This window comes from Globicephala melas, chromosome 10 (genome assembly GCF_963455315.2).
Source record: "Globicephala melas chromosome 10, mGloMel1.2, whole genome shotgun sequence".
Taxonomy (NCBI): Eukaryota; Metazoa; Chordata; class Mammalia; order Artiodactyla; family Delphinidae; genus Globicephala; species Globicephala melas.
In genome coordinates this window covers 87316052-87329002 of record NC_083323.1, presented here as the reverse complement: position 1 = coordinate 87329002, position 12951 = coordinate 87316052, and the positions used below count along the sequence as shown (strand labels likewise).

Genomic DNA, 12951 nt, shown 5'->3' with positions numbered 1-12951 from the left:
CATTCAGCAGAGATTTATGGAGCTCAGTGTCAGGCAGGATGTTAGCTTGCAAAGTGGAATTGTAAATGATTTTCAAAGCTCAGGAAGGAAACAAAGTTGAGCATAAATGCCAAAGTCATTTCTGGGATCAACCTAAGGATGTGATTATGTAGTTAAAACATAAGCTGATAAATCTTTGAATTAATGGTAGGAATTCTGCTACTCAGTGCCAATTTTAACTCAGTAAGAATACAATTGCTATTAATAAAACCCAGATCCTGTATCTAGAAGATATTTTACTTTTGATTTAAAGCTCAAATGTATTTTTCTAGTAGATTTACCCATTGACCAGAACAAATACTTTTTTTTAGCTAACAGAGATGTAAGATTTTCACTTTCGGAATGTTTTGTCCCTTTAAAATAGTATTGTTTTATGGTATCGTTTCACAAAATGCTTGCAAAGAAGAGAAATATGTGACCATTTCAAACACAATATTTATTTATTTCCACCATAAAGCATTTTTACAAAATGTATTTTGAGCTTTTTTAATATTTTCAGTTGCCTGTGGATGCCAGGAATAAAGATGGTGGCATCAGATAATACATTACTTAAAGTTAAAGGAACAATTTAAAAAAAAAAAAAAAACAGTCCTTAATAAGGAAAACAGGTTTAAGCCACTGAAGTAAAAATCATATCTATAAAATGTATCCTGTAGCCAAAAGGATTTTAATTTTATTTTAAATTCTTGAGACTCGTAGGTGAAAAAGGATGAAACTGACGGTAAGTAAATTATATATGTAAATTATTTGGAAAGACATTAGCCTAGACCTTAAAAGTTTCCTTCAAAATATACCACAGGTATATACCTCAAGATGGTGGCTTAAAAAAGTCAGCAATTTAAATAAGGTTGTGTGTAGACATTGCCCTCCTTTTGTTCTGCTGGATTAGGGGTGTTTTCATATTTCTCAATAAATGGACCTTATTCCTGAAGCCAGTACTTAACAGCATCAGTCAGTCTAGAAATGCTCTTTTTTTTTTTTCCTTCTTTTCTTTCAAGGAAATGTCGGATACATTTGACTTCTGTGTTAGTGTCGCAATTTGTTTTTTCTTTCTTTGTTTTTAATCTGTGTTTCTCCCTTGAAGAAAAAGAGGATATGTTGTATGGTCTAGCTACATCATTTAAAGTACCACTGATTTTTCTGAATACATACAATAGTGATACTTTCCCAGAGTTTTACATTTAGAAACCATACATAGCATAGAAGAGTTTGTTCTGATTGCTTTAAAATTTCCAAAGAAATAGACCTCCATACTTTGCCCCATCGGCTATAAAGAGACTTATTTACATTCTTCTATTTAAAAAGTCACTTCAGATTTTCCTGCTTCCTGTTAAACAATGCGTGGTTTCTATAGGTAGTCATACCCTTCAATCTCAGGTTCTCGGACTTTCAGAAGTGCCTGGAATGAGAGTGGAAGGCATTTACATTGTCATTATCCAAATGACCTGTTTACAAAGGCCCCTGCATTCCTCACAGCTTCACCCTGGGCATGTCAAATTCTCTAGCCTTTTATTTTTGCCACACATCTTAGAAGTTTATTGATCTAGACACAGGAGGACATTCTTGAGAGATGGATTCTTCAGTGATTAGGCTATCAGGGTTTTTGGCTATTGTTAAGACAGATTCCCAACTTAAAAATTCTTTTTCTAAGGTGTCTTTAAGAACTCAGGAAAAATCCATTTTCCATTTGAATGGAAAATGACAGCACAGAGATGGGTTATCAGTGAAGGACAAAAGCTCTGTAGGGCGGATAGAAATCATCCTGACTTCTTGCACCCGCCCCCAAAAGAGGGAGGAAGCTGTTACTGCAGAATTCAGACTCGAGGAAACTCATTTACTCGACAGAGCTTGGGCAGATGTTTTCCCTTACGGGAATGAGATCCAAATCTAGGGGGAAATTATACTTACTTTACTGGTCTAGAATTTCTAGACTTACAATCTAGTATAATAGCCACTAGCCATATGTGGCTACTTAAGTTAGTTACACTTTTATAAAAATAAGATTCATTTTCTCTGTCACACGGGCCACATTTCAGGGGCTGAGGAGTCATTGGTGTGGCATGTTGGACTACACTAATGGAGAACATTTCCATCATCAGAGAAAGTTCTGTTGGACAATGCTATTCTAGATGAATCATTATGTAAACTTTTCAAAGAGCAGTTAAAGGACTTCCCTGGCAGTCCAGTGGTTAGGACTCTGCGCTTCCACTGCAGGAGGCTCGGGTTTGATCCCTGGTCGGGGAGCTAGGATCCCGCATGCCGCGCGGCCAAATAAATAAATAGCAATTAAGCCACTACTTAACCACTTCTTAAACCGAAAGGGGGATTGGGAAATTAATCTTCCCAAGGATAAATTATATGAATGACTGTCCTGGCTTTGCTCACTGCTAGTCTTTCTTCTTCCCCCTAAAAATTATTCTGGAGCATTTATCTCATGACTTACAATATCCTGTTCCTTCTGCATCCCTAGCTGGTCCAATTTCTGTAGAGACAGAGACTTTGAAGCGGATATTAGAAGTTGCCACTGGCAACTGGAAATTGGATTTGTAATAATACCCCACCCCCCCACCCCGTGATTCTGCTGAGTCCACTAATATTATTAATAAGGAGATTCAGTTGATTTTTTAAGGGGGTTAAGTCTCTTAATGCTGTATTTCATACAAAGACAAGACTATTTTAGTCTACATGCAATATACTTGTGTTTAGATCATTAGTTTGAAATTTTTCATCTTTTGATAGTTGCACAGGTATCCTGACCAACATTTAGTACCAACTCATCAAGACGTTGAAGAATTCCTTATTGGTGATGGTTGAATTGGTCCTCAATGACGTAAATTAGTGCCAGGGTAGGACCATTGTTCTCAAGCCTGATTTCCTGTCATACCTACCGGCGGATCTTTAGAAAGACAAAAACAAAGTACAATTCTCAAGGCTGTCTGCCCCCCAGCCCCCAGTGAGAGTTGCCAGAGCCCACTCTGTTTTGAAAACTCCACAGGTGATTTATTTTTTCTCCTCAGTCAGGTTTGAGAACTACTGAGATAAATAATGACAAGGAAAGCCAAAGAAAGAGGAGATGTCTGGGGGTTTTTTTGAAACATAAAACACTATCTTAGTGCTTTCTAACCTTTTTCCTACATGGCCCACATAGAAAAGTGACAGTAGGTGTGCACACCTTGACAGAAACTTGAGGCCGTGCTGTTGGGAGCGTGTTAGGCACTCTGAGGACTGAGGTGGTCCCCAACTCCAGACACCTGGAACCCTTTCCCAGCCCGCAGGTGTCAGTTGGGAGGTTCCACTCAAGATCCTGCAAGCTGTGACACGGTTGCATAGAATTGTGTTGAGTAAGTTTTTTGGTGATGGGTTTTTAAATCAAGATATTTCTAACAGTAACATCAAAGGATGCTCTATTCATACTAGCCCAACATACCTCAAACCTCAGAAGGAGGCTGGAGTTAAGTATCTCATTTTCTAGGTGGTTTTTGTAAACATTTGGACTTACAAATTTCAAGTAAAAATATGTCTTTGTTGTAAACAGAAATATATTGGCATTGCCTAACTGTATTTCCAAGATATTTCCACTTAAGTTTTCTTATTTATTGCTGAAGTTAATTATGAAAATAGTGTCATCCCCAATTCATACATTCTCATTTTTATTATTATAAAATAGTGGGCCTTTTATAATAGCTTTATAATTTAGCAATTAATTGGAAACTAAACCTGTATTACCGTTTAGTTCAAAGAAGGAATTAAAGCAGGAAGCGAAGCATTTAACTCATTTTCAAGTAAATTATTAAACATCCCCCAAGTACTAATTAGTCTTTCTCTTGCTCTGATTCCTTAAAACAAAAATACATTAGCTATTAGCAGCAGTGCCTTAATGCTGCCTAGGATTCTTGTAGTAGTCAAACCAGAAGAGAATTGCTGGATAGTCCTTTTTTTTAAGAACTGAGCATGAAATTCTAAGGTGCTCATGGAGCATCACGTATTTGGTGGGGGGGAGGGGTGAGTCATATTTTACTGCTTTAATTCAAAAGCTGTTGTATAAAGTTTACGTAGCAAAAGCCAGATAGCATGTGTTGTTTCAGTGTAAATTTCAGAGATGATCAGTTTCTAAGTTTTAAAATACAGATATTTCATGAAACAAATGAACCTGTCTACGAAACAGACTTACAGACATAGAGAACAGACTTGTGATTGCCAAGGGGGAGGAGGGTGGGAGAGGGATGGAATGGGAGTTTAGGGTTAGCAGATGCAAACTGTTACATATAGGATGGATAAACAACAAGGTTCCACTGTATAGCACAGGGAACTATATTCAATATCCTGTGATAAACCATAATGGAAAAGAATATAAAAAGAATGTATATGTATAACTGAATCACTTTGCTAAACAGCAGAAACTAACACAACATTGCAAATCAACTATAGTTCAATAAGATAGAGATATTTCAGAGGTGATTTAGTGAAAGAAATCACTAGCCTATTTCTAGGATCTATTTGGAGAGAAAGCAGATCTAGTATTTCCAATTCAGTAAATCTGGAAAGAGTCAAATTTCAGGCAGATCATTGAAATTGTTTAATGTGGACCGCACTCCCATTGTGTGGGATCCTGAGTACTGTGTTTAGCTGGCCTCACCTGTTGCATGCCACGTGCAAGGAGAGTGCCACCACATACAGGACCATTCCCCTGTGCAGATTTTTCTTACAAGCCCAGTCATCCTAACAGCCCTTGGTCAGGTGAGTGTGGTGCCCAGGGGAATTCTGAAATACTTCTGCTGCTTCTGTCTGCAGATAGACTTATCCCATCTCTCTGGCTTGAGTAAAATGAGATTCCCAAGGAGTATGTAAGCTGAAGAACATTCACTGTTACCAGATTACATTTCACTTACTTCAGCACCTTGAGAAAGAACATTGTAGTTACTTCTGCCAAAAGGAATCTTTAAACCAGCCTGTCACCTTCATGTTTTAATGGTATTGTCTACATCAGAGATTTTCAAATTGCGCATTATAGTTATCTGGGAATCAGGGTCTTTTCAAATTCCTCAAGTGATTCTGGGTTAAGAACCACTGGTTGAAATAAGCTTGAACTTTGATTTCTGAAGTAGCCAGTAATAAAAAGGAAAGAAATATTAATAAGATAGTCATAGGTATTTACAAATGCATTGGGGCAGCTTACTTTTTTTAGTTAGTTAACATTTCTTCAGTCAATTTCTGACGTGGATACAGACTCATACGGCAGGATAAAGGTTGTGAGAACAGTTCTTTAGATCAGGGCCTCGCTGCACTAAAGGACTCCCAACAGCTTTGAACATGATACAAACACATGTGCTAAAATTTTTTCTTAACCCCTTTGTGTCGCCAAGGGGTGTTTCCCAGAGGATATAGTTGTTCCATTAATCTAGTTTATTTGTTTTTTTTTTTTTATCCTTGACTAATAACATTTATTTTTTAATGAGAAAAGCAGTATCTATTCAGTGGAGAAAATTTGGGAAATGTAGAGAAGTATATAGAAAAAAAAATAATGATCTGGTCCCACAATTTAAAATAATTACTGCTAACATTTTTCATTTCTTTGCTGTACTAAACTGTCACTTTCCAAAGATGCCTTCTAATTTTAATATTCTAGGATTTGATATATACATTTGAAATTTTTCATAATGAAAAACAGTTCCAGAAGTGATCTCTGAGACACTCTGTACACTTTAAATGTTATTTTTTGTTAGACAGAGAAAGACAGATACTCCATGTTATCACTTATATGTGGAATCTAAAAAGTAAAACAAACGAATGAATATAACAAAACAGAAACAGTCTCACAGATGTAGAGAACAAGCTGGTGGTTACCAGTGGGAAGACAGGAGTGGGGAGGGGCAAGACAGAAGTGGGGGATTAAGGTACAAACTGCTATGTATAAAATAAATAACCTACATGGATATATTGTACAGCGTAAGGAATATAGCTAATATTTTATAATAACTTTAAATGGGGTAAAATCTATAAAAATACTGAATCACCATTGCACACCTGAAAATAATATAATACTGTAAATTAGCTATACTTCAATTTTTTAAATTTAATCTTTTTTTTAATGTTATTTTTACTCTTAGTATTTTAGTTTCTCTGTTCCTAAATCAGTGTCTTCCTGCAAGATCCTTCTCAGTGACTTAATATTTAATGATCTTTGACAGGTAAATTAAAGAGTCATTTTTAAATCACAAATGTGGCTTCCCTCTATAATGTACATATTTACCCTCTCAAAGTACTCCACTAAATAAATCAAGCTTGATTACCCTTCTGCAGAAATCATACTGTCTCTTCTCCCTTTATAAATACATTTCAAGTAAACTCCTCAGGCCTAGAGGCTGAACACTAGTCATTGATCTGCTCCACTTAAAGGTGGGAGCCGCCATATTGGCAGACCCAGCCCTTTGACAGTGGCCTCTTTGTAGCGCCAGATTTCCGAGACTCCACGGCAGTTTCAGTTTGCCCTTGAGTGACTTTTACATTTGGATACTCTCTGACCTGCATTATTTCTTAAATATTCATATGCTCCTGACCTTTCTTTCAAACCCCAGCCCCTCTACCACCTCCCCCCAACCCCCCAACCTCTGAGTCAGGTACTCTTCTGTCTAATTTTCATGGCATGCTATTGAAAAGTAGCAAGTATAGATGAGATTGCTTTGAAAATCAAAATTAAATAATACTAAAAAATGAAGAGAGACTTAAGCTACCTATGTTATACAAAGTATGTATCAATGCAGTCAAATGATTGAGCCAAAAACAAAGGCAGTTACAACTGTTCCAAGATCAACATTTGGTTAAGATAAAATAACCAGCGTTCCTTTAAAATATAAGCATGTAATAAGCATTTTTTTTCTGCTAAAGAAAAATTTATATCTATAGTTGTCTCTTTACGTTACTTTCCAACACTGTAAAATTTTTTCCTGTACTGCATATCAACACAGTTCTTACCTGTGTGCATGAGATGTCACCTATAAATGCCTTGGTCCCTTATTGGATAACATTGGGGAAAAAAAGAAGTTTGAGTTCAACCGATGAGTAGATTTAACTGATGTATAGAAGTTTGAGTTTAATAAGTAAATGTGTAGATTTAAAAGCAAATTACTTACCTTGAATAAAACTTTTTAGAAGTAAATTAAACCAGTCATTTAACAACCAAAACAGGTATTATTGACATGAAACATTGGTAACTAGACTGAAAATAAAAATGTCTAGGTATAAAGTTTTCAAGATTTAATTTTTACTTATGCATTTAATCTTAATATTAGTAAATTTTTGTTGCAGATTTAGCTAACTCAGTAAAGTAGCATTTGTTAACCATGATAGAAATGCTTATTTTCTATAATATTGGGGATGAAAATTATATAAACCAAGTGTTACAAATTGCAATTATAAACAGACTTGTCTGCTTACAAATGGTACAAACTTTGTTGGCCTTTTACCATATATATATATATATATATATATATATATATATATATATATATATATATATATATATATATAAAACTGTCTTTTGAATGCTTTAATTCTTGAGTCCAGAGCCTGCTAAAATAAATATTTTTCTAGAGGCAGTAATTAAGTACAATATAGCTGGAAATGTGAAACATGGTTTCAGCCTTTTAAGGACCTAGGGAGATTCACTTAGTCTTTGCTGAATAAATTTTAGTTTGCATGTCTTGGAAATCATTCTACATACAGTGTTATACTTTGAGAAAATCCAAAATAGAGTATATATAAGTGTCTATCAAGATTAATAAAATGTGTGATTGTCTAAGTGACAAGATATATTATTATATTATTTGTAGAGAACTAAAATTTTTCTGAATAACCTTATAAAGAACTGAATATCATTTTAAGCTTTTTTTTTTACTATATAAGTAATTGATTAAGTCATGCCATTTTTCTCCTTTTAAGTTTATAGGTTGTCACCCTTTAGTTTATCCCTTGAATCTTGATGCTTTTATTATCTATTCTAGTATTATAGGAATATTCATTAATTGACAATATTGGTTATGTTTATAAAGTAAAACCTTTATTGCAATTAGTAAGCTTTTTTATAACCTTGGAAGTATTTTGTAACATTTAATACTTGTTTGAAATGGTTTATATTAAGTTGATTCTATGCGACCTTGGGATAATATGTAAACAACTGCACTATTAGGAAGATATTAAAGTAGAGGCTATATTTACAGTGTCGTCTTTCAAATCTAGCTATGCTGTAAACTGATGTTTGCTGTATGCTCCTCCTGATTTGAAATAGATGAAAGAAAATGAACCTATTATCACCATGGTTCACACAATGATTGAGAACTCGGCGCTAAGACCCCAACTGTACCAGCAAGTAAGGTCTTGGACAGTGAATGATACTGCTTTATCATCTGCAAAATCCCTCAGTGACAGTTTTGGTTTATCCTCAGAGTTACTCATAACATTAGTCTTTTTCTTATTCCATTCTTTGTTTCTGTCTTTTTGGAAAAAACGCAATTCATCCGTGCTTTTCAAGATGCTGCAGTTCTTAGCATGGCTTTGCTGAACATTTCGCTGTTGGATATTAAGTGTGCCATTTTCCTGAAGTTTTTGTGCAGAGTATTTGATTGATATGTACTTGGAGGTCTGCAGTACACTTGCAAAATTTTTACGAACTTGCCGTTAATTTTGATTAACTCTAAAAGCATAACTGATTTTTAGGGAAAACTTTAAAAAATATTTTTTTCCTTTCAGGGGCTGCCTCCCTACCCCACCCCACCCCACCTCAATGTTTTAGGAATAGATTATATTTGTATGGGAGTTATTTAAAGGTTGTTTATGTACTGTGGTATGGTAAAAACTAAAGATAGCCATTTCTTACCATACTGGGAGTATCTTCTCCCCGTATTCTTTTCCCTCTTACGTAGTAGTCATCATGATCATCATATCTTACCCCATTCTTTTCCCTAACTCAAAATATGTGCCATGGAGTTGGCTGGCTTTAATTTAGGACCTTGGTAATCTGCAGATCTGCAAAAGAAGTCATGTTATACATTCCTCTCCAGTTTTTTTGTATTTCATGGTCTAAATGTTCTTAGCTGTGTGTTTTGCAACATCAGCTTCTTCCACTTCAACCCCCTCAAATAACTGTGGCCTACGACCTGTTACAGTATTTTAAAAATCATACAGAGGGAGAAAATTAACTAACATGAAAAATGAATATATATTTTGATTAAAATATGTAAAAGCACCTGGTAAAAAGAAGCACCTTGAGCTCGCACTGGCTTTAAAGGCCTCTGGTTTGCACCGGGCGCCTTGAGGGTCTGCATCATGGGCCTTGTAAACTGGGAGACTGAAACAGTTGGTGGGTGGGTGACTCATTTCTGAGCACAGTTTTCAAAACATTTAAAGTATGTTATGTGACTGAGCATAGTTTTTAATTAGCAATAAGGAGATAAAGTACTAAATATTTAAAGTTAAACAGCTTTTCTTTTCAAAAGAAAATGGAATCTTACCACTCCTTTTAAAGTCACCAGATTTTAGAATCTTGACACTTCATTCCAAAAAGCCACACTGACAGCCTTAGCACTTATTCTGGAATTGATACCTTTTTCAGTGTCTGAAGCTGTCAGCTTATAATTTTATATGATGCTGATTGATGTGAGATCAAAGGCCTTCTGTTTTAATAGGTTATGGTTTCATTTTTCACATTTTGTATATTTACAGTAAGAATGAGAGCTGGGATTTTCTGTTCCATTTGGTTTGGTTTTTCTTTTTTTATATTGACCGGTAATCAAGGTTGATGGTGCAGAAGTCATTGCTGATTGAAATCACTCAGTTGCACTAAAAGTTCTTACTGGAGTCCTTCAAAAATGTGGAGGTATCTGAGACTGGTCTTATATAGCATCAGTAACCTTGAATACTGAAAGTAATAGATTCATATAAACATATTTCCTCATCTTGATACTTGAAAGAAAACAACCTGATATTGTATAGAACAGGAAGATCTGAATGTGTAACAGCAGCAGCCATGCGTGGGTATGACATGGGCAGCCAGGTAATGAATATTGACTGTCAGTGCTATCAAATCTAGGGAGTTTTTAGATGATACTTTTCTTTAATCAGCCAGTAGTAAAGTACTTAATTATGGCCGAGCATCATTGGTAGATAAAAGTGACAGATGCATTTCTTAAACTCTGTTAATATAAACTTCTGTAAATTGAAATTACATCTTTTTTTTTTCTCCAGATTTCCATTATCATGTTATTATTCAAAGAAAACCTTTGTGAAAGTTTATATTGTACACCTGATGGTTTGCTTTTCTGACATTGCATTGCAATGCTGTGTTAATAGGTTCCTGAAATGTAGCTGAAAATAAAGTGGCAATATAGTGTTTTATGACCAGTTTTTCTGAATCATAGCCATTCAGGTTTTCTCTCAGGAGAACCTCTGTGTTTACATCTTCCTAGAAGAAGGAGGACACCTGAGAAATTACCTGGGCAGTAATTTTTTTTTTTTTTTTTAATTTTTTGGCTGTACCACACAGCGTACAGGATCGAGTTCCCCGACTAGGGATCGAACCCACACCATACAGTGGAAGCGTGGAGTCTTAACCACTGGACCACCAGGGAAGTCCCAGTAATTTTCTTAAAATTAGTCAAAAAAAAAGAACCTAAAACTGAATCAAAACAAATGCTAAATGAGCTTCAAGTTGAAAAACTCCTCTGCGTTTATTAATCATTCTACCACCTTTCACGAGTACAGTTTTGTACCAGAATTTTTTTTTTTTTTTTTTGCGGTACGCGGGCCTCTCACTGTTGTGGCCTCTCCCGTTGCGGAGCACAGGCTCCGGACGCGCAGGCTTAACGGCCATGGCTCACGGGCCCAGCCGCTCCTCGGCATGTGGGATCTTCCTGGACCGGGGCACGAACTCATGTCCCCTGCATCAGCAGGCGGACTCTCAACCACTGTGCCACCAGGGAAGCTCATGTACCAGAATTTTTATAACATACTTAATATCAGTGAAATTAGTCACATGATAAATAATTGCTTTAAAGGTTACAGACTAATTAGCAAATACATACAGTCCAACGAGCATTTTTGAGTTTTCATAGAAATTAAAGTCTAATTTTATCAAATATTGCCCCAAAAGTATTTTTTTGTGTTTTGTATATATATTCATATGCTTTTAAAATATATATACACATATATATATTTCACATACTTAAAAAGGGATACTATAGAAAGTTGAATTTTAATTGGCAAAAGTGATTTTGTTTTAACTTAATGCCAAACCAGTTTTTAAAAAGATTAAAAGATACCTTACTATGAAAAAGTTCTGACTTTCTAAATATAATATACATATCCTTATATAGTCAGTAGTCTGTATAATACGCTTCTCAGATTGAAGCTTGAGCACTGCTCAAGCTTATATAATTACTATGTAGCCCCCTTTCACTTATTTTTCTAGTGTTGCTGAGGTACCTCAAACAAACGTATTCAAATTCAGAGATTTTTTGCTAAAGATGAGTTTGAAAAATGCTAAAAAGTATTGCCATGAAACATTATTTCATGCAGAACTTGAGTTAATTAGAATATTCATGAAATTACATTTTTCTTATTAGTAGGATTTTCATATTGAGGACAAAATAGTAAACTTCAATTCTAGATGGAAATTTTTTAAATAAATTATATTCAGGAATTCCCTGGCTGTCCAGTGGTTAGGACTCTGCGCTTTCACTGCCATGGCCCGGGTTCAGTCGCTGGTCGGGGAACTAAGATCCCGCAAGCCATGCGGCATGGCCAAAAAATAAATTAAAAAAAAAAATTATATTCATCTCTTCTTAAGAAAAACTTCAGTAATTATTATCAGTAATGGGAAATAGGCCATGCTTAAAAGTTAATTATTTAAAGAATAATCTTGTTTTCTTATGCTTTCCTTCTGACAGGCAAAAGAAATGAATTCAATATAGTGGAAGGTTGATTATTTTAAGATTTTTATTAGTTGATATTTAATTATCTTTATTGAATAAGTTGATAAAAGGTTTAAATAAATTTTCATTGGTACCAAAAATATAGGTACAGCAAAATAAATCTAATATATATGTGTAATATTATTTCTATGGCTTTAAGGAGATACCACTCTAAACTTATAAGTACACAGTACACATCTTTCTTTTTTATAATATGGCAACTGATATGAAAATGAATATGCAGTAAGATTCCTTAAATAAAAATATTAAACCATTACCCTAAATATTTCTTACAAATTCTAAGTTTCCATTTTAAAATACTTGTCTTTTTTTCTTTTGACCGTGGGATATAGGGTACAAAGCATATTTTAATCTAGATATAGCACTAGCCACTAGTTATGTTCAAATTATGCATTCCATGGTTTAGTAAAGCTGTTTGGCGTTTAACTTTAAATATTAAATAAGCAAAGTATATGTAGACATTTAGTAGCTAAGGCTTTACATCTTTTATTTCTTAAAAATGAGAAATACTGATTTTAGCATTATCTCACATTTTTTATTCTGGATCTAAGCATTTTAAAACTTATTTTTCATTTCTTCCTTTTTTCAAGTGGGAATATAAATTATTTTCTTGGTTCTAGGTGCTTTAATTTACAATGACAATTGACACTTCTCAGGACATATTCAGTGGTCTTTATTTTAAAATAGTGCACAAGTATTCTGACTTTTGTCATTAAATTCATTTTTCATGTGATGTTCACTTCTATGAAAGTTTTGTGGCTTAATAATCACTGTGTATACCCCTAAGTAAGTCACAGAATCATTTGCATGAGGTACGTGAAAGCAGTGTCTTGAAGTGAAACATGGAAATCCAGGATTTATTATTGTATGTTTGGAATGCTTACATTTTTAATCTCCTGATTCCCACATTCCTAGACCCACTTAAAGT

At 34.7% G+C, this 12951-nt stretch overlaps 1 protein-coding gene across 14 annotated transcripts in view; it reads left to right on the top strand.

Annotated features, from left to right (window-relative positions):
• The window catches only part of PLEKHA5 (pleckstrin homology domain containing A5), a 243189-nt gene that overhangs the window by 191475 nt on the left and 38763 nt on the right, over positions 1–12951 (top strand). For 10 of the 14 annotated variants that reach the window (XR_009565449.2, XM_060306023.2, XM_060306028.2 and 7 more), the window contains one exon: positions 8324–8404. The exons of 3 other annotated variants lie outside the window; for them this stretch is intronic. Coding sequence is in view for 10 of the 11 variants with exons in the window: in XM_060306023.2 (XP_060162006.1) it covers positions 8324–8404 (81 nt within the window). In the remaining variant the exon portion in view is untranslated. Of the gene's footprint in view, positions 1–8274; positions 8405–12951 lie in introns of those variants that run through there. One more of the 14 variants, XM_060306036.2, reaches the window with a different exon arrangement.